Source organism: Lemur catta, chromosome 22, assembly GCF_020740605.2.
Source record: "Lemur catta isolate mLemCat1 chromosome 22, mLemCat1.pri, whole genome shotgun sequence".
NCBI classification, from domain to species: domain Eukaryota; kingdom Metazoa; phylum Chordata; class Mammalia; order Primates; family Lemuridae; genus Lemur; species Lemur catta.
Genome location: NC_059149.1, coordinates 4,841,967 through 4,869,347, shown reverse-complemented (window position 1 = coordinate 4,869,347; position 27,381 = coordinate 4,841,967). Strand labels below are relative to the sequence as shown.

General features: G+C 39.5%; 1 protein-coding gene across 2 annotated transcripts in view; it reads left to right on the top strand.

Annotated features, from left to right (window-relative positions):
* Positions 1 to 27,381, top strand: part of HOOK3 (hook microtubule tethering protein 3) — a 104,163-nt gene that overhangs the window by 38,721 nt on the left and 38,061 nt on the right. For both annotated transcript variants that reach the window (XM_045535681.1, XM_045535682.1), the window contains exons 7-11: positions 9,199 to 9,261; positions 11,242 to 11,325; positions 17,045 to 17,208; positions 22,686 to 22,826; positions 24,295 to 24,496. In XM_045535681.1, coding sequence (XP_045391637.1) covers positions 9,199 to 9,261; positions 11,242 to 11,325; positions 17,045 to 17,208; positions 22,686 to 22,826; positions 24,295 to 24,496 — 654 coding nt within the window. The remainder of the gene's footprint in view (positions 1 to 9,198; positions 9,262 to 11,241; positions 11,326 to 17,044; positions 17,209 to 22,685; positions 22,827 to 24,294; positions 24,497 to 27,381) is intronic.

The window sequence follows — 27,381 nt, the reverse complement described above, 5'->3', positions numbered from 1 at the left end:
CTGTTCCTAATTTTTAAAAATGCCCCGAGTGAAGTAGGAATAGTAGACTAATTCCTAAAACTAATAATAAATAATATCTGTCTTAAACCAGCAGTCTTCCTCACACTTAACTCTTGTTTTCCTGTTTGGCAGAAAATGGGTCTTCAACTACATCCATACCCAATGCAGTTTCTAGGTGAATCTTTATTTTAAATTGAAAACATAAAACTGTAAAAGTAAAAATAAAATAGTGACTAATAGCTGGTCAATTTCAGGATGTGAGTATGTTTTTTTTTGTTTGTTTGTTTTTTTGAGACAGAGTCTCGCTCTGTTGGCCTGGCTAGAGTGCCGTGGCATCAGCCTAGCTCACAGCAACCTCCAACTCCTGGGCTTAAGCGATCCTTTTGTCTCAGCCTCCTGAGTAGCTGGGACTACAGGCATGCACCACCATGCCCGGCTAACTTTTTTCTATATATATTTTTAGCTTTCCAAATCATTTCCTTCTATTTTTAGTAGAGACGAGGTGTCGCTCTTGCTCAGGCTGACCTCGAACTCCTGACCTCGAGCGATACACCCGCCTCAGCCTCCCAGAGTGCTAGGATTACAGGCGTGAGCCACTGTGCCCAGCCCTGTGAGTATGTTTTTAATCATAAAAGCAATGGAAAAAATTCTTAAGGGAAATAAAAAACTATATAGCACAGAATATGCAAGTAACATAGAAAAAATACAAACATGAAAAATGCTAGATGCAAATTAAGATAAAGTTATATTTTTAGAAAATCTTTTGGCAATGACTTCTGACACCAACTACCCAAAGTTGGGCAAACTTCACAGGTTAGGGGCGTTGTCCTCCACAAGACTGCCTTCACTTCAGAGACCAGTCCCAAGTTCCGGGATCCCCAGGCCACCCTCATATACATCTGACCAACTGGTGACAAATTCAGGGATTCCCACTACCCTCTCAGGTTCTACCATTTGCTAGAATGTCTCACAGAACTCAGGAATGATAACACTTTTATTATAGCAAATGGATACAAATCAAATCAAATGGGTTTCTGAATTAAGTTTTTGTTAACCCAAAAAATTCATAGAGTGAGGTCTGAGAGGGTTCCAAATGCAAAGTTTCTGTTGTCCCTATGTCATGGAATCAGGATGAGTCACCCTCTAGGCACATCCTCTTGTGACAATACACAGAGTATTGCCAACCAGGGAAGCTCTCCTGAGCATTTGTGTTCAGAGTCTGTATTGGGGTTCCATTACTTAGGTATGATTGATTATGTAGGTATGATTGGCCATGATGTTGAAATCAACTTCTAGCCCCGCTTTGCTCCCTGGAGGTCTGGCTGATGGCATGTGACTCAAAGTCTCAGCCTTCTAATCACATGGCAAGCCCCCATCTGGAGTCATCTCCACCGTGAGGAACAGAGATACCCGTTACTCGGGAAATTCCAAAGATTTAGAGGCCTCCACCTAGGAACTGGAGGCAAAGGCCGGCCAAATTCCTTATCACACAGGACCTTTCAAAAAGCAAAGCTTAAAAGTTGATCAGTTTGGCAGTCAGCACTGATGGTAGGAATGTAAACTGGTGTATCTTTTAAAAATGGTATGCCCTTTTATGTCATATAGGATTAGGTTTGGTCATAAGCATTGAAATACCAAAATTATAGTTACCCAGGCAAGACATAAGTTTAATTCGCTCTTTGGCGGCCTTGGGTTGGTGTGGAGGCTCTAGAGGCATCAGGAGCGCCCTCTCTTCTGCCGCGTTGCTGTGCCGTTCTTACGACGTGATTCCCACTGGCGGTTTCAGCTGGGCTTCTCAGGCTCCAGCGGTCACATTTACGTTCACAGCCAGCAGGAAGGACTGAAGGAAGGCTTTTCTTCTTCTGATAAGTCAACTTGCAGGAATTCTCACTCCCATTAGCCAGACCTTACTCACATAGTCACACGGTGAGACTGGGAGATGAAGTCCTTATTCCAGGTATTCGGGGACCCTGCCAAAATCTGAGGATTCTGTGACTAAGCAAGAGCAGGGGGAAAAGTAAGAGGAACGCAACAGTCCTGCCTTGCTGTAATTGGTCCTGTGAATCCACTTTTGAAAACTTATCCTAAGGAAATGTGAAGTACAAAGATACATTATAATAGTAATAACATCGTGTTTATCGCCTACTATGTGCTAGATTGGGCTATTACTAAGCAATTTACATGTTAACTCATTTAAAATTTACTACAATTGTAATTAATGCTACTGAATTTACACTTAAAATGGTTAAAATGGCAAGTTTTATGTATATTTTACCACAATGAAAAAAATAATGAAAAAGTTCACTGCAATCCTATGAGACAGCAGTCCCCAACCTTTCTGGTTTCACAGAAGATAGTTTTCCCACAGATGGGGCAGGGATGGGGGTAGGCAGAGCTCAGGCGGTGATGCAAGCGATGGGGAACGGCAGTGAATACAGACGAAGCTTTGCTTGCTCACCCGCTCACCTCCTGCTGTGCGCCCCCCCCCCAGTTCCTAAGTTTCATGGAAGATAATTTTTCTGTGGAAGGGGGACGTGGCAGAGCTCTGTCACCCAGTCTGTGGCCCGAGGGTCGGGAACCACAGTTATGAGGTATGTGTTATTATTGTCCCCATTTTATAAAAGGAAATTGAGGCATAGAGAGTTTGAGTCACTTGCCCAAGTTCACATGGGAAGTAGTGGCTGACTTAGAACTCAGATCTAAACAGTCTGAATCCAGAGCCCAACCTATGGCCATTGTGTTGTGTCTCCTCAAGATAGTTTGTTTCAGTATTTTCTAGTACTGAAACATTAGAGAGACCCAACCACAGAGCAGTAGGGAATGGATAAAATAAATTATGGTATAACATATATCAGCATATTATGCAGGCATTAAAGCGTATTTTTGGAAACAGTGATGACATAAGGGAAAGCTTGTATTAGGTTTTGAAAAGGAAGAATACAAAGCACATCAACAGTATGAGATCATTTCTGTTAAAAATAAAAATTGAAATTAAAATGAATGAAAACAAAGAAACTTGTTAAATGTTAACTCTGTCCAAAAAGTTGAATGTTCTTTACTGTTCAGTATTTTCCCATTTTTCTATAATAAAAGATGTTTCATCTATAACCAGGGGTATTATTTTAAATTAAAATCTGTGACCAAGTGATTTTTATTCTATAAATCTATCCCAAGAAATTATTTAAAAATTCAGACCAAGCACTCTGGGAGACTGAGGCCAGCAGATTGTTTGAGCTCAGGAGTTCGAGACCACCCTGAGCAAGAGCGAGACCCCATCTCTACTAAAAATAGAAAGAAATTGTATGGATAGCTAAATATATATACAGAAAAAATTAGCTAGGCATAGTGGCGCATGCCTGTATTCCCAGCTACTTGGGAGGCTGAGGCAGGAGGATCACTTGAGCCCAGGAGTTTGAGGTTGCTGTGAGCTAGGCTGACGCCACGGCACTCTAGCCTGGGCAACAGAGTGAGACTCTGTCTCAAAAAAAAAAAAAAAAAAAATTCAGACCATTATTAGGTACAACAGTGTTTATCAAACAATTTTATATAAACAGAAATGAGAAAATAATGTATATCCATTGTTAATCTAGTGTTTCAATCATGGTAGCTCCATCCAATGAAATATTGTATAACTGATAAAAATGTGTAAAAAGGGTATCTTAAGAGGAAAAAAGTCAAAATGTCAAGTGAACAGAACAAGATATACAATTGTATATACAAGTAGAATCCCAATTAGACTTTTTAAACAGATTCTATGTCTATTATGTGTGTGTTCATTCAGCTAATACTTAGTGCCCAATGTGCATCAGCCACTGAAGTAGGCGCTAGTCATGCGCCTGTGAAAAAGATAGACATGGCCTCTTGCCATGAGTGTGTGTCCTGCAGGGAAAATGGTTAAACCAGCAATTCAAAGACAGTATGAAAAGTGCCACGGTGGGGACAAATATAGGAGTGCTTGAAAGGGGTCTCCAGCTCAGTTTGGGGGCATTAGATAAGACTTCTCAGAGGAGGTGAGGGTGAGAACTGAAGGGTGAGGCGAGGTAGGAGAGGCACAAATGTTACCATCAAGTCCCAGAGGCAAGAGAGCAGGACCGGGGTGGCATGGTGGAGGCACCGAAAGAAGAGAGCCTGCAGCGAACAGTGTGAGGTGGAAAGTGCTCAGAGGTGAAGCAACAGACAGTAGATTATTAGGACCTTGTGCAGTTTTGCTAAGAGTTATAATTTTGGATAGATTCTAAGGAGAAATACATTTGAGGTCTGCATTTGAGAACACTGGTGCAATGGGAAGAACGGACTGAAGGAAAACAAGGCTAGAAAAAGGGAGACAAGTTAAGAGCCCTTGATAATTACCAAGAGAAGATTAATGGAGCCTGGACTAGCTTACAGCAGGCAGGACAGACAGAAGGGGACAGATGTGAAACCAGGCTTGGTGACTGATCACACTGGAGGAAGAGGCAAGGGGATGACTGGATAGATTTATGAAATTAAAGAAGGACTTTTGTAATAGTTTTTTTTTTTCTCAAGGCTTATTCTATTTATGTCTTTATTCAGGTACTACTGACAGTGATTTAATTGTAGTAAAATACACGTAACATAAAATTTACCATTAGTGACATTTAGTACATTCACAATGTTATGCAGACATCACCACTGTTTAGTTCAGAACCTTTTCATCACCCCAAAGGAAACCCTATGCCCACTAAGCAGTCACTCACATTTCTTCTTCCTCTGCCCCTGACACCCCACGGTCTGCTTTCTGCCTCTGTGGATATGCCTATTCTGGATATTTTATGTAAATGGAATGATGCACTATGTGGCCTTTTTGTGTTTGGTTTCTTTCATTTAGCATAATGCTTTCAAGGTTTGTTGTAGCATGTATGAATACTTTGTTTTTTTATGGCTGAATTATATTCCATCGCATTATGCCGTGTTTCATTTACCCATTCATCAGTTGATGGACATTTGAGCTATTTCCACCTGTTGGCTGTTGTGAGTAATGCTGCTACGAACATGAGTGTACAAGTTGTTTTAAACATTTGTTTTCAGATCTTTTGGATATATACCCAGAAATGGAATTGCTGGGTCATATGGTAATTCTGTGTTTAACTGTTTGAGGAATGGCCAAACTGCATCATTTTCCATTCCCACCAGCAATGCACGAGGGTTCTAATTTCTCCACATTCTCGCCAACCCTTGTTATTGTCCATCTTTATGATAATAGCCATCCTAGTGGGTGTGTCTTATTGTGGCTTTGATTTGTACTTCCCTAATAACTGATGATGTGGAGTATCTTTTCATGTGCTTAATTGGCCATTTCTGTAATATCTGCTTTGGAGAAATGTCTGTTCAAGTAAATGGTAGTCTTTTAACTCTTTAAATACTAATAGCTGAAATTAATCAGGAAAGATGAAATTTAAAAAAAAAGATAAATGCTAATAGCAAGCAGCCAGAAGAGGGAGGTTGAAATACAAGAGAGGGGATTGATGATAAATGCAGCAGGGTCTCTGAGAATCTGGAAGAGACCAAGTTGAGGGCACAAGTGGAGGGTCAGCCTCAGGTGAGAAGCAGAGGCTTGTGTTATAAATAGGAATGAAGAATGAAGGGGTGGGCATGCCTGCTGCTAATTTTATAAATAGGATATTGGAAATTGGGGAATATCTTGTCTGGAGGCAAGATTTTCTGATGAAGAGTGTGGGGGAGTTGGTGAGGTTTGAGAGATAGGATAGGTTTGAAATGATCTCTAAGGAGAAAAAGTACAGCTATGCTTCAAAAGTGAACAGAACAAGATATACACTTGTATGTACAATAACAATATAACCAGCAGTCTCTTTATTTTGTTATAGATTATTCAAAAATCCACGCACACTGAGAGCGGCTTTGAAGGCCAGTTGAGATTGGAAACTGTTTATTAATAGTGACACCAGTTTTGTGGTTTTTAATTTTTTTTCTTTTACTCTCAGTGCATTTGACCCTTGAACAACAGGGGTTTGAACTACATGGGTCCACCCATACACAGATTCTTTTCAACCAAGTGCTCATGGAAAATTCAGTATTTAAGAAAAGCAAAACCCACATATATACACAGGGCTGACTTTTCATATACAAAAGTTCCGTAGGGCTGACTGTCAGACTTGAGTGTGCACGCATTTTGGTAAACGTGGGGTCCTGGAACTGATCCCCATATATACCAAGGGATGACTGTGGTTAGCAGTCAGGGTATGTGGCCATAAGAGATAGGTAGTTGGATTGATCTTTAGTTGGATTGATCTTGGATTGAGATATTGCCAGTAAGAAGGAATTAGGTAAGAAAGAGAGTTGAGAATATTGACAAAATTCATCAGAGTAATAGGACATGAAATCTAGGTTAAATAGAGAAGGTAATTGAGTAAACAAATGAAAAAACATGGAATCTAAAGTAGGGGTGGGGGGCTGGGCGCAGTGGCTCACGCCTGTAATCCTAGCACTCTGGGAGGCCGAGGTGGGTGGATTGCTCGAGGTCAGGAGTTCGAGACCAGCCTGAGAAAGAGCAAGACCCCATCTCTACTAAAAATAGAAAGAAATTATCTAGCCAACTAAAAATATATACAGAAAAAACTAGCCGGGCATGGTGGCGCACGCCTGTAGTCCCAGCTACTCGGGAGGCTGAGGCAGGAGGATCGCTTAAGCCCAGGAGTCTGAGGTTGCTGTGAGCAAGGCTGACGCCACGGCACTCACTCTAGCCCGGACTCTGTCTCAAAAAAAATAAATAAATAAATAAAAATAAAAAAATAAAGTAGAGGGGGGATATTCATTCCCCCAAAATAAGGCGATGACATTAGCAGAAGAAAGAAGAGTAAACTTTAGGCGGGCAGATGCCACAGTGTTCTTCGCAGAGTCTAAACAAAACGAGGAAGACGGTGAGTTTGAGAGCCATGGCTGAGACTGAGAGAGGGAGGCAGCATGGAGGGAAGGGGCCCAGGAGCCTCCTGACGTTGCAGAACGAGTTAGGAGATATAACTGAGTGAGAGAAGGCCGTGCTCAGAGTGGGCGCTCTAGATTTTTACTGAGAGGTGTTGCTGTGTTATGATAAGGACTAAAGCTAAAGTGTAACAATACTAAAGGGGAAAAGACTGGACAAAAATATCTCTCCTCCCTTCTTCCACCTGCCTCTAAGCTAGATGCTTTCTATCGGAATATTCTGTCATGACCCTTATTATCACAATGCAGTGCATTTATCTACTGATTTGTCCTTATGTGAATCCTGCTAGACCCATGGTTGCCACAGATAGCAAATTCTTAAAAATTTCAGAATTATATATATTTTTATTTCAAAATATTAAGGGGGTACAAATGTTTTTGGTTACGTGGATCACTTTTGTAATGCTTGAGTCACAGCTATAGGTGTGCCCATCACCCAAACAATGTTCACTGTACCTGCTAGGTAGGTTTTTTGCCCCTCCCTTCCTCCCCTCTCCCCCCTGCTTGACTTCCACTAAGATTTATATTCCTCTGTGCACGTGTGTGCTCATCCATTAGCGAGTACATGCGGTGTTTATTTTTCCATTCTTGGGATATTTCACTTAGGATAATGGTCTCCAGTTCCATCCAAATTGTTGCAAAAGGCAACATTCATCCTTTTTATGGCTGAGTAGTACTCTATGGTATACATATACCACATCTTAGAATAATTTTTTCTTTATTTTTTTCTGAATTTTTTTCTCTTTACCTTGGGCATTATTTTTTTTCAATTAGAAGAAAGATGTTTTTAAAATATTTTTATGAATATTCTCAAAATAAAAGGATAAAAATTTAAGATAATATTTCTTTCTTTTCCTGAAAAATTTTTTCCCCCTAATTGTGCTAAGGGATCTTCAGCTCTTCTCATTACATTAATACAGAGCAGTGGTTCCCAGATTTTGGACTGTATCATCAGATCTCCTGGAGGGCTTATTAAACATGTTGCTGGCCCCTAACCCCAGAGTTTTGACTCAGTAAACCTGGGATGGGGCCCAAGAATGTGCATTTCTGACAAGTTCCCAGGCAGTGCTGGTGCTGTTGCTCTGGGGGCCTCACTTTGAGAGCCCCAGTACAGAGAAGAAGGCACAGCTGAACAGTTCAGTTCTCTGGAGAGGGTGGAGGCTGAAATCACAAGATCTCCCGACAGTACGTCTCCACGTTTCTGATGGTCTTTCTCCCTTTTGTCCTTCAGACAGAACATAAGAAAGAAATAGTAGAAGGTAGGGCCATTTGAGTCTGCCCCAGACAGTTATAATCAGAGTTCTGTCCCTTCTCCCCTCACCCCTTTCCCGCCCTTTGGATCTCTCTTTGGGATGTGAGTGTGAGAGAGGCTAGGACGGGGGGGTGGGGGGGGGGGGTGAGTGGTCATTAAACATGAGCCGATTAATTTTGGCTAGTATTGATGTCCACATTTATTCTTTAGAAATAAACAGATACTTGGTGTTGCTATTTTTACTGAAAAGTCACTGTTTTTAAATGTTTAGTCAGATTTTTAACTTAATAGCTATCTTAGTGATAAGAATCAGGAATACTTGATCCTTATGACTGGGCTTACAGTGAAAATGAGCACCAGAATTCAGACCTCTAATTTTATTTTTATTTTTAAATTTTAAATTTTTGATTATTCTGGGTGCATAATAGTTCAAGGGTACATGTGATGTTTTGATACAGGCATACAATTTGAATTAATCAGATCAGTGTAATTAGGCTATCCATCGCCTCAGGCATTTATCATTTATCTCTTGTTAGAACATTCCAATTCTACTCTTCCAGTTATTTTAAAGTCTACCCTAACTTATTGTTGATTGTAGTTGCTTTGTGGTGCTGTCAAGCATATCTGGCTCTATTTTTGCACCCGTTGACCATCCGCACTTTGTCCCCATTCCTGCTACCCTTCCCAGCCTCTGATAACCGTCATTTTGCTCTGTTTCCATGAGATCAATTGTTCTTAATACTTAGCTCCACATATAAGTGAGAACATGTGAGATTTTAGACTCTAATTTTAAATGAAGGCATTATCCTAGAGTGGAAAAAAAAAGTTCTGAACTCAAAGGCTTTAATGTATAGGTAAATGTTCCTTTTACATTTGTATTCTCATTTTCATTTTTATATTTCTATAGTGGCTGGGTGTTCGTTTTGTTGTATATTATGTAGAATGTCTTTTTTGCCTCCTATTTATGGTCATTTAAATCTTAATTTCAGCTAATGAGTAAAGAGTCTCCTGTTTCTGCTGGAAATGACACCTATGTTGACCTTGATCGCCAGGTATATGGTTTTGCATTGATTTTATTCATGCAAAGATTGACAAGGATAAACTTCAGATATTAATGAGAAGAATATTTCAGTTGAAATTGCTTATGGAATATATTGGTATAATTCTTTTTATTTTATCTAAAATTTAAGAACTTGTTATTTTACTAATGGTTGTTACACATTTATAATTAAGTTTATAATTTGTAACTAAATCCATTTGTAATTAAATTTAAGATAGATCAATTTCTTTGACTTACTGTAATTTTTTGTGTCTGGTCATGATTTTTTATTTTCTTAGAGACAGTGCCTCAACTCTGTCACCCAGGCTGGAGTATAATGGCACAATCATAGCTCACTATAATCTTTAACTCCTGTGCTCAAGAAATCATCCTGCCTCAGCCTCCCAAGAAGCTGGGGCTACAGGCATGTGCCACCATGCCCAACTAATTTGATTGATTGATTGATTGATTGATTGATAGAGACAGGGTCTCTCTGTGTTGCCCGGGCTGGTCTCAAACTTCTGGCCTCAAGCAGTCCTCCTGCCTCGGCCTTCCAGAGTGCTGGGATTAACAGGTGGGAGCCAACATGCCCAGCCTAGTCATGATTTTTTCTTTTTCTGTTAGTGAAATCTGTATGCCACATTTAACACAGTAGATGTATTCCTGGAAAACGACATGAAGTAGTGTAGTGAATAATCTTTCAGTAGATAATTAAATACTTTAAGGGAAATAATATATTTTTATAGGAATCCTGCAATTTTTTAATGATTTTAATGGAAGAGTTATTCTGTACTTTTAAATATTGCTTCTTAATAAAATACTGTTAGTTACACTGTCGGTTTCTATGTTCCAGCTGTCTGAGACATTTCTTTCAAAGCATAAACAGAAATATTCGTATTCTTTATCTTCTCTCATTTCTTCCCCATGGTTTCGAAATGTTTTGCAGGAAAATCTTTGGATATGCTATAATTTTAACCCAAACTGTAATTTGTCTCTCTCCTACCTTGTAGTGTTTGGTTTTAAAGTTGTTACCTTGAATGTATTTTTTTTTTTTTGTATCTATGCTACACAGAAGTTTGGTCACATGAAATGAAGAGACAATACAATTTTATTTTAATCAGAATTTATTTCATACTTTGCCAACTTAGAGTTTATATAATAATGGTACACAGCTTGGGAATGTTTGATTTACATTGAGAATCAGAATGATAAAAATTTTTTCTTTTAAAATGGTGCTATACAGGGGCTGGGCATGGTGGTTCATACTTGGAATCCCAGCACTTTGGGAAGCCGAAGTAGAAGGATCACTTGAAGCCAAGAGTTTGAGACCAACCTGGGCAATATAGCGGGACCCCATCTCTACAAAAAATAAAATTAGCCAGGCACGGTGGCACATGCCTGTAGTCCCAGCTACTAGGGATACAGGAGAGGTTACAGTGAGCTATGATGATCACTGGGTGACAGAGTGAGACCCTATCTCTAAATAAATAAATAAATAAATAAATATGTATAAATTTAAAAAGAAGAAAAATATTATAAAATGGTGCTGTACAAATTAGCATAAAGGTTTGTTTAATACGATTAAAAAACTGGGGTTGAAGTGCCCTAGCTATGTATTTCCCTGTTCCTCTAGCACATACGTACTTTACTATGGTAAAATTTCTCAGTGACTAAAGAATCAACATCACCAAGAACCAAGTAGTCCAGTTTGAAGAAGACAGATAAGAAACTTGATCTGGGGAATGAGTCAAATTCAAAGGACAGAAAAAATAAGACTTAGAGTTAAAAGAAATTAATTCAATGTCAGAAGTGCCTTCTTTTATAATAACTCTTGCAAAGGGGGTCTTGATTTCCTCCCTCACGTTCCTCCCACCCCTAAGAAAGAAAGGGGGGAAATGTTTTAATTCTATGTTGTACTTATGTAACTATTAATTATTGCCACTTTGCATTGAAATGTTTATCGTATCTCTTTGTTTCAACTGTTTCTAACCAGTTGAAGAAAACTACAGAGGAACTAAATGAAGCTTTGTCAGCAAAGGAGGAAATTGCTCAAAGATGCCATGAACTGGATATGCAGGTAAGAGGTTTTCCTTGTGTACCTCCTATTTGAAATGTACCACCAAATGTGCTGTATGCTGCCATGAAGTACAGCTTGACTATAATGCAACCCTAAAGAAAAAAAAGTAGGAAGGAAAACAGGTTTCTGGTTAAAGATAGGTGACTGAGCAAAGATGTTAATGTCCTTTCTTTTCTTCCTGCAACCCCATTACATTTATAATAAATGAATTGAAATGTTATAAACCCACAGGAAAAGAAGACAGGAGGGTAGCACACAGGAGTCTTTTGGTGTGTCAGTAAACTGTCTCTCAGGAGGGGTGAGGGAGATTTTATTAGATCAATAAATATGAAATAATTTGAAATAAATATGAAATAAATATGAAAATTCTATTTCGATTCAAAAGTGTAGTTTATTAAATCTCAAAGAAGCAGCAGTACAGTTAATCAAAGTATGCACCTAAACTATTGACACAGTTTTGCCATCTTAACCATAGCTTGTTTATGCCAGCAGCCAAGAAGCCTAGAGAGAGAGGGCCTGTTTCTGTTGACCAATCTCAGCAGCTTAATCGCAAGCATCCTCATCATTTCATCCAGTTGGTTGCAGAGACGTCTGCTGTAACTGACTGGCCAGGTTTCATGAAGCTGTAGTAGATAACACCAGCACTGCACCACAAAACAGACACCATTAGCTTTTTTTGATGAATATTTGGTTTTAGACTGTATTTTGGTACTTCATCTTTATCCAACCATTGTGTCAAACACTTGCGATTGTCAACAAGAATCCATTTTTCATCACGTAACAATATGGTGTAGAAATGGTTCGCCTTTTTGTTGTGATGACAGCAAAGAAAGGCAAGCTTCAAGATGATTTCTCTTCTAATGCTTGTTTAATTCATGCAGAGCCCATCTATCTAGCTTCTTTACCTTGCTGATTTGTTTAAAGTGGTCCAATATTGTTGGACTAGCAACGTCAAACCTTGCTGCTAATTCACGCATAGGTTGAGATGGATACACTTCCACCACAGGTTTCAGCTCAACATTATCCACCTTGGCCTCAGGTCATCCACATGGCTCATTTTCCAGATTAAAATCACCAGAACAGAACTTCTCAAACCACCAATGTACTGTACATTCATTAGCCACATCCTTCCTAAACACTTCGTCGATATTTCAAACTGTCTGTGCAGCATTGGTTCCATGATGGAATTCATATTCCAAAATAACTAAATTTTTGACTTACCCATGGGTTCACAAAAATTGCTCTAAAAAAATGTGAAAGATAATCACAAGCCAACATGTACGTTTGAAAAACTGAGGATGTACCTTCACAATAAACATAAAATAAGTGTCAAAGTGAAATGTCAGAGATATCAGCTGTCAAACTTAGTACTTAAGGAAATCAGACATTTCATACTTAATAACCTAAATAGGCTGGGCGCAGTGGCTCACACCTGTAATCCTAGCAGTCTGGGAGGCTGAGGCAGGCGGATTGTTTGAGCTCAGGAGTTTGAGACCAGCCTGAGCAAAGAGTGAGACCCCCGTCTCTACTAAAAATAGAAAGAAATTAGCTGGACAACTAAAAATATATAGAAAAAATTAGCCAGGCATGGTGGTGCATGCCTGTAGTCCCAGCTACTCAGGAGGCTGAGGCAGTTGGATTGCTTGAGCCCAGGAGTTTGAGGTTGCTGTGAGCTAGGCTGACGCCATGGAACTCTAGCCCAGGCAACAGAGTGAGACTCTGTCTCAAAAATAAATAAATAAATAAATAAGCTAAATAAAAAGCCCTAGTTTGTAGTGCCTGCCAGTTTCCATAATGTTAATACTATCACAATGGCTGATTTCAAGTTACTGATGCCTTAACAACCAGCTCACAGTACTCTTGGTGCTAACCAGCTCCAGCACACCACCAGTCTTCATCAACCTTAGAAAGCCAAAAGGTAGATAGAAAAGTGCTGAGTGGCTGAAAGAAGCAAGAATGCAGTGGCCAAGAACACCCACAAGGTGGCAGGGCTGCTGTAGCAGAGCCCCAGAGGGACCACAGGTGTGCTGGGAAGCTGAAGTGAGGCTGTGACTATATAGAACAGGCAGCCTGTCAGCTGTGTCAACTACTATGTTATAGACTGACCTATAGCCAGGTTCCAAATCAGAGGATTCTTTTCTAAAGAAATGAAACAAACAGAAGTATAGAGAGGTCAGAGTGTTAGTATTGCAGCATAAGCTGCTTTTCATTTTGGCCTTCTGGGTTCCCTAATTTAGACAAAAGCCAGCTTCTTGTGGATAAGCCCTAAAGTGCAGCCGTGAATTTAGAGCTTCTAGTTACCTGTGCTATTGACTAATTCTTGCATATAAGGAAAATCTGCATTACAAAAGAGAAAAGGATCAATATGAACAGAACACTAGCCCTAAAGGAAGTAGAGAAATTTTAAGGAGTAAGAGAGGTTTTTCTTTTTAATCTATTTAAAACCCTCAATCAAGATATTACATATATAAGGACAAGATGCTATCTTACAAAGGAAAAATTAGAGATCAAGAAACAAGTAAATTAAAAATAGAATTGTCAAGCTAGACTTGGTAGCTTGTGCCCATAGTCCCAGCTACTTGGGAGGCTGAAGCAGAAGGACTGCTTGAGCCCAGGAGTTCCACTGCAGTGAACTGTGATCACACCTGTGAATAGCCACTGTACTCCAGCCTGCGTGACATGGCAAGACTCTCTAAAAATAAATAAAAAAATAGAACTGTCAAAATAAAAAAATTCAATAGGATAATTAAAGATAAAGTCAAGAAAATCTCTCACAAATAAAAAGGCAGAAATTAGATTATTTGTCTGGAGTTTACTTCAATTGAAGGGGGGCACCAGATTGAGGTACACATGAGACATAATTGGTCACGTTTGGATACCTGTTAAAGCTGGTCATGCATATATAGAGTTCATAATACTTTGTACTGGAAGAAGCATTTTACTTTGAAAGGCATAGGAGTTGGTCATTGCATTGGTTGTGTTTAGAACAAAGTGTAATCCTGGCAAGTATTGTTAGGTTATATAGGAAATAATATTTACATAGTCATAATGTAAGTGCTGTTAATTACCTTTTTTTTTTTTTTTGAGACAGAGTCTTGCTCTGTTGCCCGGGCTAGAGTGAGTGCCGTGGCATCAGCCTAGCTCACAGCAACCTCAAACTCCTGGGCTTAAGCAGTCCTACTGCCTCAGCCTCCCCAGTAGCTGGAACTACAGGCATGCGCTACCATACCCGGCTAATTTTTTCTATATATGTTTATTCATTGGCCAGATAATTTCTTTCTATTTTTAGTAGAGACGAGGTCTTGCTCTTGCTGAGGCTGGTCTTGAACTCCTGACCTCGAGTAATCCACCCGCCTCGGCCTCCCAGAGTGCTAGGATTACAGGCGTGAGCCACCATGCCTGGCCTAATTACTTTTCAAATTTAGAAATTTAACTATATACACAAATGCTGAATTTTATTAATAAGTAAAAATTCATTATTTTTACAAGTGGGGTATAAATATTATCTTAGATAATATAAAATTAAAGTTGCACGCTAGGATTGGCAAACTACACAGCTTGCCATCTGTTTTTATAAACTTTTATTGTAGCACAGTCATGCTTATTCATTTACGCATTGTCTGTGGCTACTTTCACGCTACAGTGACACAGTAGAGTCCTTGCCCCAGAGACCTCTGTACGCCTAAAATGTTTACTATATGGTCCTTTACACCAGAAAGGTTTGCCAGTCCTGGTATAGACAGGTTGCCAACTGAATGATAGTGTTGCAAAGAAGAGAAGGGGTACCCCTACAAGACCTTTGCTATGCAGAAAACAGTGGTAACACAGTCGTAATGATGTGATCTTTAATGTCAACATTTAGAATTGTCCTATAGAGAAACATTATTGTAAAAATAAAGGAACAGATGCTTGAGGCTTAAGAGTAGAGTGGGAGCAATGAGGGAGGCGAGGGCCCAAAATGTTTCCATCTTCCTAAGTAAGGTGTCAGGAACCGCTTCTGTGAGGCAACAATCATTACATGGCTGGCTCCTGGTTGTCATCCAACCTCACTCAGCTCAAGCTCACCTGATTTATTTGTCATAAAATATTTATTGGGCGTGTAGATGTGCCAGGCACTAAAGTGGGTCCAAGGTAGGTCTCTTGAGGAAGGCCTTCCCTGGTTGGCCAGTCCAAAATAATTATCCGGTCTCTCCCGTTATTTTTATTTCAACCTGCTGCACAGCACTTTTCATTCTTGGTTTTGCATGTAGTAATTTCCTTTTCTGTGTCATATGATTTGTTTTTTATTTATATATCTATTATGGTTGGTTTCAAATGTATAACATCCAAGGAAGAACTTTCTCTATTTTGCTCATCACTGTATCTCTTGCACCTGGAGAAGTGCAGCCGTCCCTAGCGCGTAGTGAGCACGCGGCGAGGATGTGAGCAGCGACCGCGTAGGATGAAGCAGCAGGCAGTTGTGCAAAATTGCAGAGGTGACCAGTGAAGAAGTGAGAATGGTGACAGAACAAGTTACTATAATCTGGCATATCTGAGGAGAGAGTCACTGGGCTGATAAATCAAGAAATAATGTTATATAGCATATTATTTACAGATAGAAAGTAACAACCAAAAGCAGTAAAATTAGAAATAGTTAAAACGCTGTTCCATTCTGTCTAGAAAGTGGGAAAAGTCTCATTATAAGCCCGTTTGCCTTGTGACTTTTTCTTAAATGAATCATGTTTATGCTTTCAAAGTTATATTCCCTTTTCTGTGTGTGTAAAAAGGAGTTCTGCCATATATATTGAATTGGGCTGGCTTCTTCCATTATTTTCAGATTCATCCATGTCATCAGTATCAAGAATTCTTTTTTATTGCTGAATAGTATTCTTTCATACAGGTCATATATACCATATCCAAAATACTTGGGACCAGAAGTGTTTCCAATTTTGGATTTTTTCAGATTTTGGAATATTTGCATTAGCACTTGAGCATCCGCAATCCAAAAATCCGAAATCTGAAATGTTCCCATGAGCATTTCCTTTGAGCATCATGTGAGTGCTCAAAAAGTTTCAGATTTTGGGGCATTTCAGATTTTTGGAGTTAGGATGTTCAACCTATGTGGATATACTACAGTTTATCCATTTACTCGTTGATAAACATTGGAGTTGTTTCCAGTTTTTCTCTTTTATAAATAAAGCTGCTATATACATCTTTTATAAGTCTTTGTGTGGGCATATGCTTTTATTTCTCTTGAGTAAGGGCATTCTACCTAGAGGTAGAATGGATAAATCAATCATATGGTAGTTACATGTTTAATTTTTTAAGAAACTGCTAAGCTGTTTTCCACAGTGTTTGCAACATTTTATATTCTCACCAGAAGTTTCTTTGCCAACCCTTGGTGCAGTCAGTCTTTTTAGTTTTATCCATTACAGTGGGAGTGTAGTTGTATAACATTGTGTTTTGAATTTGCAATTTGTTGATAACTACTGATAATTATCCTTATGTGTGCTTATTTGCCATCTGTTCTTTGATGAAGTGTTTTTTCAAATATGAAATCAAGAATGAATTCTTACTCTTACCTATTGCTCTGTGTGCAACATTCCAAAATAATATAAATGTTTTAAGTGGAGATTAATTGTACTTCTTTAAAAATAGGCTTTAATTCATAATGGAAATTCACAAGTGACTGAGCTGGTACCAGTGTAATTGGAGGAAATAACTTCCTGTATTCCAACAGGTGGCAGCATTGCAGGAGGAGAAAAGTAGTTTGTTGGCAGAGAATCAGATATTGATGGAAAGACTCAATCAGTCTGATTCTATAGAAGATCCTAACAGTCCAGCAGGAAGAAGGCATTTGCAGCTCCAGACTCAATTAGAACAGCTCCAAGAAGAAACATTCAGGTAAAAGATCACTCTTTAAAACCAGATTTTTAAAAAAAATGTGATAGCTCTCATTTAAAGTTTAGATTATAGTGTTAGAACTTCTGGGTTACTGTAGACCAAGGAGGCTGTATAATAAACAGCTTCCCAGAATCTCCCCACATGACATTAAATAACTTCACATCTAGGAAAAATTCTTTCAGAGCTACATCCTTCATATTACTTGAAGACAGAATGCCCCAGCTGCAGAATAACTGTGAGTGAAACCAGCCAGCACCCCACAGCTGCCCACCCAGCCCTGCCCTGGAGCTCTGTGGTAAGCAAAGGCTGAGTGGGAGAATATTAAAGGAAGAATACTAGTGAAGAGGCCTGAGCTGTTATCAGAAAGAGTACTTTCACCCAAGACCTACAATTACTTTAAAAAAAAAAAAAGGTAACTGGGCAGAGTAGACTACAGACTGCAGAGTGGAGATTTCAAAGTAAGTTCATGTTCTTAAAGGGCCTGATGCCATGAAAAGATGCAGGCAGGGAGTTTAAAGGTACGGATGCCCTTTCCAGGTACATAGTACAAGAGCCAGGTACATTTACAGAATTATAGAGACTTAATATGTGTGTATCGAGAGAGATTTATGGAGATAGACTTACTTAAAGGGGCAAGATGATTTAACAGGATAGTCACCACTTAAAGGAACAGCCTTCCAAACATCTAGGGGGAAAAGGCCGAAAGGAAGGAAGAACAGCCCTTTGGCAATGAATGGGGAAGGGGAAAGGGAGAAAAGGGAAAATTTGGTGTCCTGGAAGAGAAAACAGAACCACAAAATTGGAAGACTTAGGAGCATGATGAGAATTTTTTTAATTAAAATATTGTTACAATTTACTAAAAAGTGCAGTATAACCTGTTTCTTACCTAGCCATGGATTTCCAGTGTTAAAACAGAGAAATTAAGCATTAGTTAGATTTTTACTTTATGAAATAACTGGGGGGTAACATATCTACCATCATTCATTATTCCTCATTGAAATGTCTGGATAATAAAAAGGTTTTCTTGGTCTTAGAAACCTTAGAAACAATCTGTTTCCCTGTGCTGTGCACCAGCAGTTCACAGGGTGGTCAGGGACCCCTGGAGTTTCGCCAAGACCACGTCGGAGAGTCTGCAGGGCCCTGTTCTCCAACAGTGTCAGAGAGTCTGCAGGGCCCTCTCTTCTCCAGCCGTGTCTGGGCAAGGCTGGGTTTTCTTCCTGCCCTCCAGCCAGAACAGCGTGTCGTAAGAGACGAATGCAGAGACAGATGTGAGAACCTAGCTGTCTTCTGTTAGACCAGACACTGGCATCGCAAAAATGTAGAACAATACCAGCCTTCTTATTTCTTTGTTTAGAAAATATAGTTATTTCTCATTAACAATATGTTGTTTATAATGAACTAAGTACATTTAAATATACTTTGTTTGAATTTCTAATGTGATAAATGTTGATAGATAAGATCTATGTAAATAAAAGTTTTATGGGTCCTCAGTAATTTTAAGAGTGTGAAGGGGTCTTGAGACCATAAAAATCTGAGAACCCTTCATCTGCATCTTGACTTCCTAAGACAGAATCAGTGGGTGGTAAATCCAAGCATGACTTTACCCTTTTGTTTCTAAATTGTGGCTAGTTTATAAATTGTGGTTTGGGGTGTTGGTATTTATTTAATAGAGTTATCTTACATTTCATGAAGCATCAATTAGATTTTCATTTCAAGAAAATAGTGTTTTATGCTTTTATTGTTCCAAACTACATATTTGCAATATTTTGGAGTATTTTAATAACTTAAATATTTTATCAATACTCTATTTATATATCTCAGTATTTTTGATTAACTATTCTTTATAGTAGGATATAATGCTTCTGGCTCATCTTTATTATGACAAAATACCTTCAATTTCTTATTTTTATTTTTTAGCACTGTTGGCTTTTAAGATTTAAGTCCCGTAGATGGTTTGTATTACAAAGGGATGATGTACTTTTTTAATGGAGGGATCTGGCAGTGATGATCTTGACCAGTCATCAAATGTAGCAGCTCTACAGTGGGACACCCTGACATCATGGGCCGCATGACATGGTACTATGAAAAGTACACAACTCACCTACGTTGTGTTGGTGCCAAATATTTAACTGGAATCCAATCATGAAGAAGCAATCACAGTAAGGAATATCCTAATAAGATGGCTTAGACTACTCAAGTCACTGTCATAAAAAACAAGACAGAGAGATAGGCCGGGTGTGGTGGCTCATGCCTGTAATCCTGGCACTCTGGGAGGCCGAGGTGGGAAGATCACTTGAGGTCAGGTGTTCAAGACCAGCCTGAGCGAGAGAGAGACCCTGGCTCTACTAAAAATAGAAAAATTAGCTGGGCTTTGTGGCGCACACCTGTAGTCTCAGCTACTTAGGAGGCTGAGACAGAAGGATCGCTTGAGCCCAGGAGTTGGAGGTTGTAGTGAGCTACCATGATGCCACTGCACTCTAGCCTAGGTAATAGCAAGACTTTGTCTCAACAACAACAACAAAAAAAAAACAAAAAACAAAAAAACAAGGAAACTAAAAAGACAGAGAGAGAAAAGAGATGTTACAATTGAAGATAATGTGTAAACTTTCATTGGGTCCCGGGCCAGGGTGGGAAGAGGCAACTATAAAAGACATTTTTGTTACAGTTGGAGATATTTAAATGTGAGGTACATATTAAACAATATTATTAAATTAATATTAGTTATCTTCAATGTGATAATGGTGTTGTGATTATGTAAAAGTAAAAGAATGTCTTCATTCCTGAGGAGCATAGGGATGAAGGGTCGTGGTGCTGACAGCTTGAGCTCACCCTTACTCCCTGTCCCTTGTGCCAAGGCCAACAAAAATGATTTTGAAAACAGAATTACCAGCAGCTCATTTGGAAAGGTTCTTTAAACAGTCTTAAATAAAACAGTAGCAAATTCAATCTAGCACTATAGTAAGATAAACTGTATCCTAGGCTTGTTAACTTACTAGATATTATTAATCTATTACAATAACTATTAAGTCTCTTTCCTTCAATCCACGAATTAAAGGAGAAATAAAAGTATAAAATAGTCTTGGTATGTGAAATTCCCAGTAAAGTTAAGAACAAAATGAAGATGAGTATTCATCTATTATTTGACTTTTTCCTAGAGATTCTAAAATCCTAGCCTGACCACTTACTAGCTGTGTGTAACATTGGGCATGCCTCCATCTCCTCAACTCTCAAGATGGTCTACTAGTATTATCTACCTCCCAGAATCTTTGTGAGGGTTAAACGAGTCAATACATGTAAAGTACTGAGACTATCGCCTGACTGATGCTACATGAGTTTTAGCTGCTATTACTACTTTTCTAGAAAATGAAATAAGAAAAAGCAATGAGATGAAAATGTTGGAAAGACAAGAACTAAATGATCATTATTTGTAGATAATAGTGTTGTCTACCTAGGAAATATAAAAGAATCAACTGAAAAGTTCTGACCCTATAAGCGTTTAACAGAAGGGTAGCTATATAAGACATGTTTGTGTAGATCATAAGCTTTTCTAGCAAGAGCTAGTTAGTGTCATCGGGAAGAACTTCCAGTTTTAAAGTAATAGGAGGGATTTATGTGAAGAAAACTTCTAATTCATATATGAAAATATTTTACTACTTTTCTTTTCCGAGACAGAGTCTTTCTCTGTTGCCCAGGCTGGAGTGCAGTGGTGTCATCATAGTTCACTGCAGCCTTGAACTCCTGGCCTCAAGCGATCCTTTCGCCTCAGCCTCCCAAAGTGCTGGAATTATGGGTGTGAGCCACGGCACCTGACCTCCTCTACAAGTATTAATGAGCAAGATTTTTCCCAAGATACTTTGAGAACAAAATATAATGAGGGAGCACTTGCCATATCCACTGTTGAAATATGTTATAAACCTGTACTAATTAAAATAGCTTAGTACTCACACAGTAAAATGCAGATAAGCCAGTGACAAAAATGAAAATCCAAAAATCAATCCAAATATATAAAAATGTGTGATATGGTAAAGGTAGCATTTTCTAATCAAAAGGGAAAGGTTAGATTATTTGTTAAATGATTTGGGGTAGATATTTTGGCAGAAAAAGTTAGATTCTTACATTTCATGATATATCAAAGTGAATTCCAGGGAAATTAAAAACTTTAATGTTAAATATGAAACCATTAAAAGTACTAACAGAAAACATAGGATTAAAAGAAAAAACTTTCTATGCATACACTAAAAGCAGAAATTATGAAGTATAAGATCAATCGATTAAATTACATAAAGTTGAGAAGTATACATTAAACACATGTAAATATAAATTAAAAGTAAATTGGCCGAGCACGGTGGCTCACGCCTGTAATCCTAGCACTCTGGAAGGCCGGAGGCGGGAGGATCGCTCAAGGTCAGGAGTTCAAGGCCAGGCTGAGCAAGAGCAAGACCCCGTCTCTACTAAAAAATAGAAAGAAATTAACCGGACAACTAAAAATATATAGAAAAAATTAGCCAGGCATGGTGACACATGCCTGTAGTCCCAGCTACTCAGGAGACTGAGGCAGGACAATTGCTTGAGCCCAGGAGTTTGAGGTTGCTGTAAGCTAGGCTGACACCACAGCACTCTAGCCCAGGCAACAGAGGGAGACTCTGTCTCAAAAAGTAAATAATCAACTGGATAAAATATTTGTGACATGAGAGACAAAGAGCCTTGTAAGTCAAAGTAGGATGTATGTTAAGTAAACAAATCTGGTTAATAAGAAGTAGCAGTGTGGGTAGCTGCAGCAGTTCAAGACCAGCTGAGATCAGTTCAAGACCAGCCTGAGCAACATAGCAAGACCCCATCTCTAAAAAAAAAATTAGAAAAATTAGCCGAGTGTGGTGGTGTATACCTGTAGTCCCAGCCACTTGGGAGGCTGAAGCAGTTGCTTGAGCCCAGGAGTTTGAGGTTGCTGTGAGCTAGGCTGACGCCGCTGCCCTCCTGCCTGGGCAACAAAGCAAGACCCTGTCTCAAAAAAAAAAAAAAAAAAGGAAAACAAAAGTAAGAAGAGTATTATCCATATTTTGGGGGGAAAATAGGAACAGAAATCAGGCTGAAGGATATACTCCAAAAATGTTAGCAGTAATTATCTACCTGGATTAATACATAATTTTTATTTTGTTTGCTTTTCTGTATTTTGTAAATTTTCAACAAGCAGTATATGTTAATTTCATATTAAAACCTTAAATAAATTTTATCTGTAGTATTTTGGAAAAGGAGTACTTGGGGTCCAGCTTTCTGGTAGTGGAGCAGTAGTCAGTCTTCACCTTTGCCGACCTTGGGACAGTTACGACTTGGGAATGCAGCTCATGGCCACAAAAGTAGGAGACGTATTTAAGAAGAGTTTATTCTCATGTTTTGCATTTTTATTTTCTTTTATTGTTCTGAGGAGAATTACGTGACAGTAAATTGTCCTTTCTTGGTCTGTTTCATTTTGGTTACAGACTGGAAGCTGCCAAAGATGATTATCGAATACGCTGTGAAGAGTTAGAAAAGGAAATCTCCGAACTTCGGCAACAGAATGAAGAACTCACCACCCTGGCCGATGAAGCTCAGTCTCTAAAAGACGAGATCGACGTGCTCAGGTAAACTCCCTCTGGCCTCCGCCTGGCCGCCGGGTGCACGCCCGCATCTCCGGGCTCGCCGGCGGGTCTGAGAGCCAGGCCACGTGGGTGCAGATCCCGGGGCGACCATTTATTGACTTCTGGGTAACCGTTTTCCCATCTGTAAAATGGAAATACGACGCGTGCCTGCCTCAGGTGTAGGAGGAAGGGAGTGAGTTTGTATTTGTAAACACGGGACAGGGGCTCGCTGTGTCAGCGTTCAGCAGAGATTCTTCGCCTGGCGCAGCTCTGGGGATTTTCTTCCGACTCCTGCCTATCCGTGCCGGGCCCTGCGGCCTGGGGCCTGCCCCTTGCTCAGACACTGTCACCCACGAGGCCTTATTTTCTTGCTGCACCTTTTTCTTGTGCCTTCAATTTCTCTCCCCTGGGCACCTCACTCCCTGCCACCTCGGTTTTCCACCTACTTCTTAGACGATCTCCTGTCCTCTGTTGGATCATTTCAGCCATCCCCGTTTTCCACCTTTGCTTTTTGAGTACTGAGAAGGAATGGGGACAATCACGTGGTGGTAAGTTTTGTCCTACTGCAGGTCAGCGACCCTCTTCACTGGGCTCTTCCCACCGGCCCACCCTCCTGCTCGGCACTAGGTGGCGCCATCCCCCCTGTCGCAGCTGCTAATGCCCGGGACGCGCCTCCCCTGTCCCCGGCCGCGGCGGGCCTGTCCCCGGGACGCGCCTCCCCTGGTGCCGGCCACGGCGGGCCTGTCCCCGGCCGCGGGAAGGAGGCTGCGGACCGCTGCGATCCCCACGGCCGCCGTCTCCGGCACTGGCAAACGGCCCCGCGTTCCTCGCCATCTTTTCCTTTTTGCTTCGAGGGTGTAGACCTGTTATTCCTCCTGCTGTGCAGCTGCCCGGGCCTGAGTCCTGCGTCAGAGCCCCGGGCCTGCGCACTCCCGCCTTTGCAGGGGCTGTGGCGTCAGTCGCCGTTTGACTCGCCCTCCCGTACACACAAGCGCGCATGCGCGCACACACGTTTAGGGCTCTTCAATCTCAGAAAAAAGAGAGGGATTTAGTACTCCCTCCTTCCCTCCAGAACCAAATTTAGATTACATAAGCTAAAATTTGTGTTTTCTCCTCAATCCCACTGCCTGCCCCAGCCCCACTGAAACCGCTGTTCCTATGGTCACTAATAATGGCCAGGTCACTTGGACACAGGACACTGCACGGCTTATTTTACTCTCGTCCTGTGTGTGACCCTGCTGGCTACCCCTCCTGTTCGCTTTCCTGCAGTTATAGAACATTCTCTGTTACACATTTTGCTGTAATTTTGGTCAACTTTTTAACCTGGGCAAAAATTAACCTGGGTTTACTTTTGATTTTATAATTTCATTAGAACATGTGTTTTCTGGCAATCCCTCTTGGTTTGGCACTGTCTAAAAAGCTTTACAACTGTGGGTATGTTTCTGATTTTTAATTTCCCATCTCATTCTAGGCATTCTTCTGATAAAGTGTCTAAACTAGAAGGTCAAGTGGAATCTTACAAAAAGAAGCTAGAAGACCTCGGTGATTTGAGGCGGCAGGTTAAACTCTTAGAAGAGAAGAATACTATGTACATGCAGAACACTGTCAGTCTAGAGGAAGAGTTAAGAAAGGCCAATGCAGCTCGAAGCCAACTTGAGACCTACAAGAGACAGGTAAAAGAGCAGGAACATGGTTCCTAATGATGGGTTCAGGCAACCTTCCCATTAAAACATGTGGCTTATCAAAAATCTACTGGCTTTTGTTTTACAGGACTCTGTTTTTATCTTTTCTTTATCGTATTTGTATTTATCTTATTTTTTAAAAAGTTTAAACTTAGTTCTTATTCAGAAGTTATTGGTCTCTATAGCAGATGCTTTTATTTATTAATTTATTATGTAATAAATACACAAAAGTAAAAGAATAACACAGTAAATATCCGTGCTTAAAAACTAAAACATACTCTCCCCTCTTCATTACAGGCGACTTCTGTGCTGTTTTGTGATTTTCATTCCCATGAATCTCTATACTTTCACTATGTATATATATCCATGAAAATTTAGAGCATTTTGACATATTCCAGAACTGTCTATGAATGATACAGTGAAAGTACTCCTCTGTAATTTACTTTTTTTGCTGAGTGGTATATATTTGTAAGATTCATTTATGTTGATAGGTATAGCTTTATACCATTCATTTTCAGTACAATGTAGTATCCATCCCATTGTGAGTATACCAAAATTTATCCATTTTCCTATTGAAAGACATAGCATGTTTCAGCTTTTTTTATATATTAAATACATAAGGATATAAGTAGTGAACAGGTCCTCTTTTATACATGTGTGAAGGTTTTACATCTTCATGGAATTTCTTAGAGTATCCTCAGTGTAATTTGGTATCACCAGGTTGTTCTCAGTGACTGCATTACCAGCAAGCTGTTTGTAGGAATTTCTGTTGCTCCACATCATCACCGACTCATAGTATTGTCAAACTTTAAATTTTGCCAATTTGATGGGTATAAAATGGTATCTCCTTATGATTGTATTTTGCATTACCCTGTTTATAAATGTTAACTGACCATATTTCTTTTGTGAATTGCCTATTTTTAATCTTTCATTCATTTTTAAAATTAAATTGTTTCTTATTGACCTCTAAAAGTTCTTTTTATGTTCTAGATATTAATTTTTCATCACTTGCACATTTCCCTTTTTATCTTCTACAAGTCTATGACCTGTCCTTTTACCTTTTTTGCAGTTTATAATTTTAATGTGTAATGAACTTTAAGTATCTTTTTCTTTATGATTTGTGCTTTTTGTTTAAGAAATTATTATTATTATTTTTTTTTTTTTTTTTTTTTTTTGAGACAGAGTCTTGCTTTGTTGCCCGGGCTAGAGTGAGTGCCGTGGCGTCAGCCTAGCTCACAGCAACCTCAAACTCCTTGGCTTCAGCAATCCTACTGCCTCAGCCTCCCGAGTAGCTGGGACTACAGGCATGCGCCACCATGCCCAGCTAATTTTTTTATATATGTATGTATTTTAGTTGGCCAGATAATTTCTTTCTATTTTTAGTAGAGACGGGGTCTCGTTCTTGCTCAGGCTGGTCTCGAACTCCTGACCTTGAGGGATCCACCCGCCTCGGCCTCCCAGAGTGCTAGGATTACAGGCGTGAGCCACTGCGCCCGGCCAAAAAATTATTTTTTACTAAGTATATAAGTCTAATCTCCTCTCTCCTCTATTTTCTTTCTTTTTTTTTTTTTTGAGACAGCGTCTCACTCTGTTGCCTGGGCTAGAGTGCCATGGCATCAGCCTAGCTCACAGCAACCTCAAACTCCTGGGCTCAAGGGATCCACCTGCCTCAGCCTCCCGAGTAGCTGGGACTATAGGCGTGAGCCACTACACCTGGCTAATTTTTTTTTTTCTATTTTTAGTTGCTGGGCTAATTTTTTCTATTTTTTCAGTAGAGACTAGGGTGTCACTCTTGCTCAGGGTGGTCTCAAACTCCCGAGCTCAAACAATCCTCCCGCCTTGGCCTCCCAGAGTGCTAGAATTATAGGCATGAGCCACCACGCCCGGCCAAATCTCCTCTATCTTTCTTACAAAGATTTAAAGTTTGTTTTGCACAGTTAGGTCTTTAAATCAACTGGAGTTGACTTTTGTGTAGGGTGTGAGGTAGGGACCCATTTGATACTGTTTTTGTCTGTGTGGATAACCAGTCAACCTAGCACCATTTACTTAGTAGTTCATTCTTTCACAATGACCTGCAGTTCTACCTTACATTTCTAAAGTGTCCGTGTTGTATATGGGCTTATTTCTGGGCATTCTCTTCTGTCCCATTGGCCTCCTTGTCTGTTCATACAACAATACCACATTATCTTATTTTTCTAGTTTTTTAGTAATTTTGATATATGTTAGTGTAGACCCCCATACCTTGTTCTTTTTCAGAATTGTCTATTCTTGACCCTTTGCTTTCCCTTTAAACCCTAAACCTTTGGGAATTAGAATTACCTTGAATCTGTTGATCGGTTTGGGGAGAGTTGTTCCTATCTGTGAACATGATATGTTTCTATTTATTTAGGTCTTCCCTGTCTTTCAGTTAAGTTTGACAATGTTCTTCTAAAGCTCATGTGCATATTTAATTATATTTATTCTTAAGTATTTTATGTTTTGGTTGGTGTTTTTTGTTAATGCAGTTAGATAAAGAAAAATATTTTCAGTTTGTTATAGGTTGATCCTGTAACCTTGCCAAATTCTGTTACTCCTGATAATGTCTGCAGATTTCTCTTGTCAGAAGTGATCTAGTAAACAAATAAAAGCAGTTTTGTTTCTTTTTTTCTACTCCATACTCTTTTTTTCTTCTTAATCAGCATACCTGGCCTTTAATACAACTTTAAGTGGAAACAATAATAGTGGGAAACAATTTCTTGTTGTTGATTATGTACAAAGTGTTTTAAATGTTCTACCAATATATCATAAGGATCACTATAGGTTTTTCAAGCCACCTTTTATTAGGATGAAGAAATTCCATTGTATTCCTAATTTGCTCAGAGTTTCTATCTCAAATA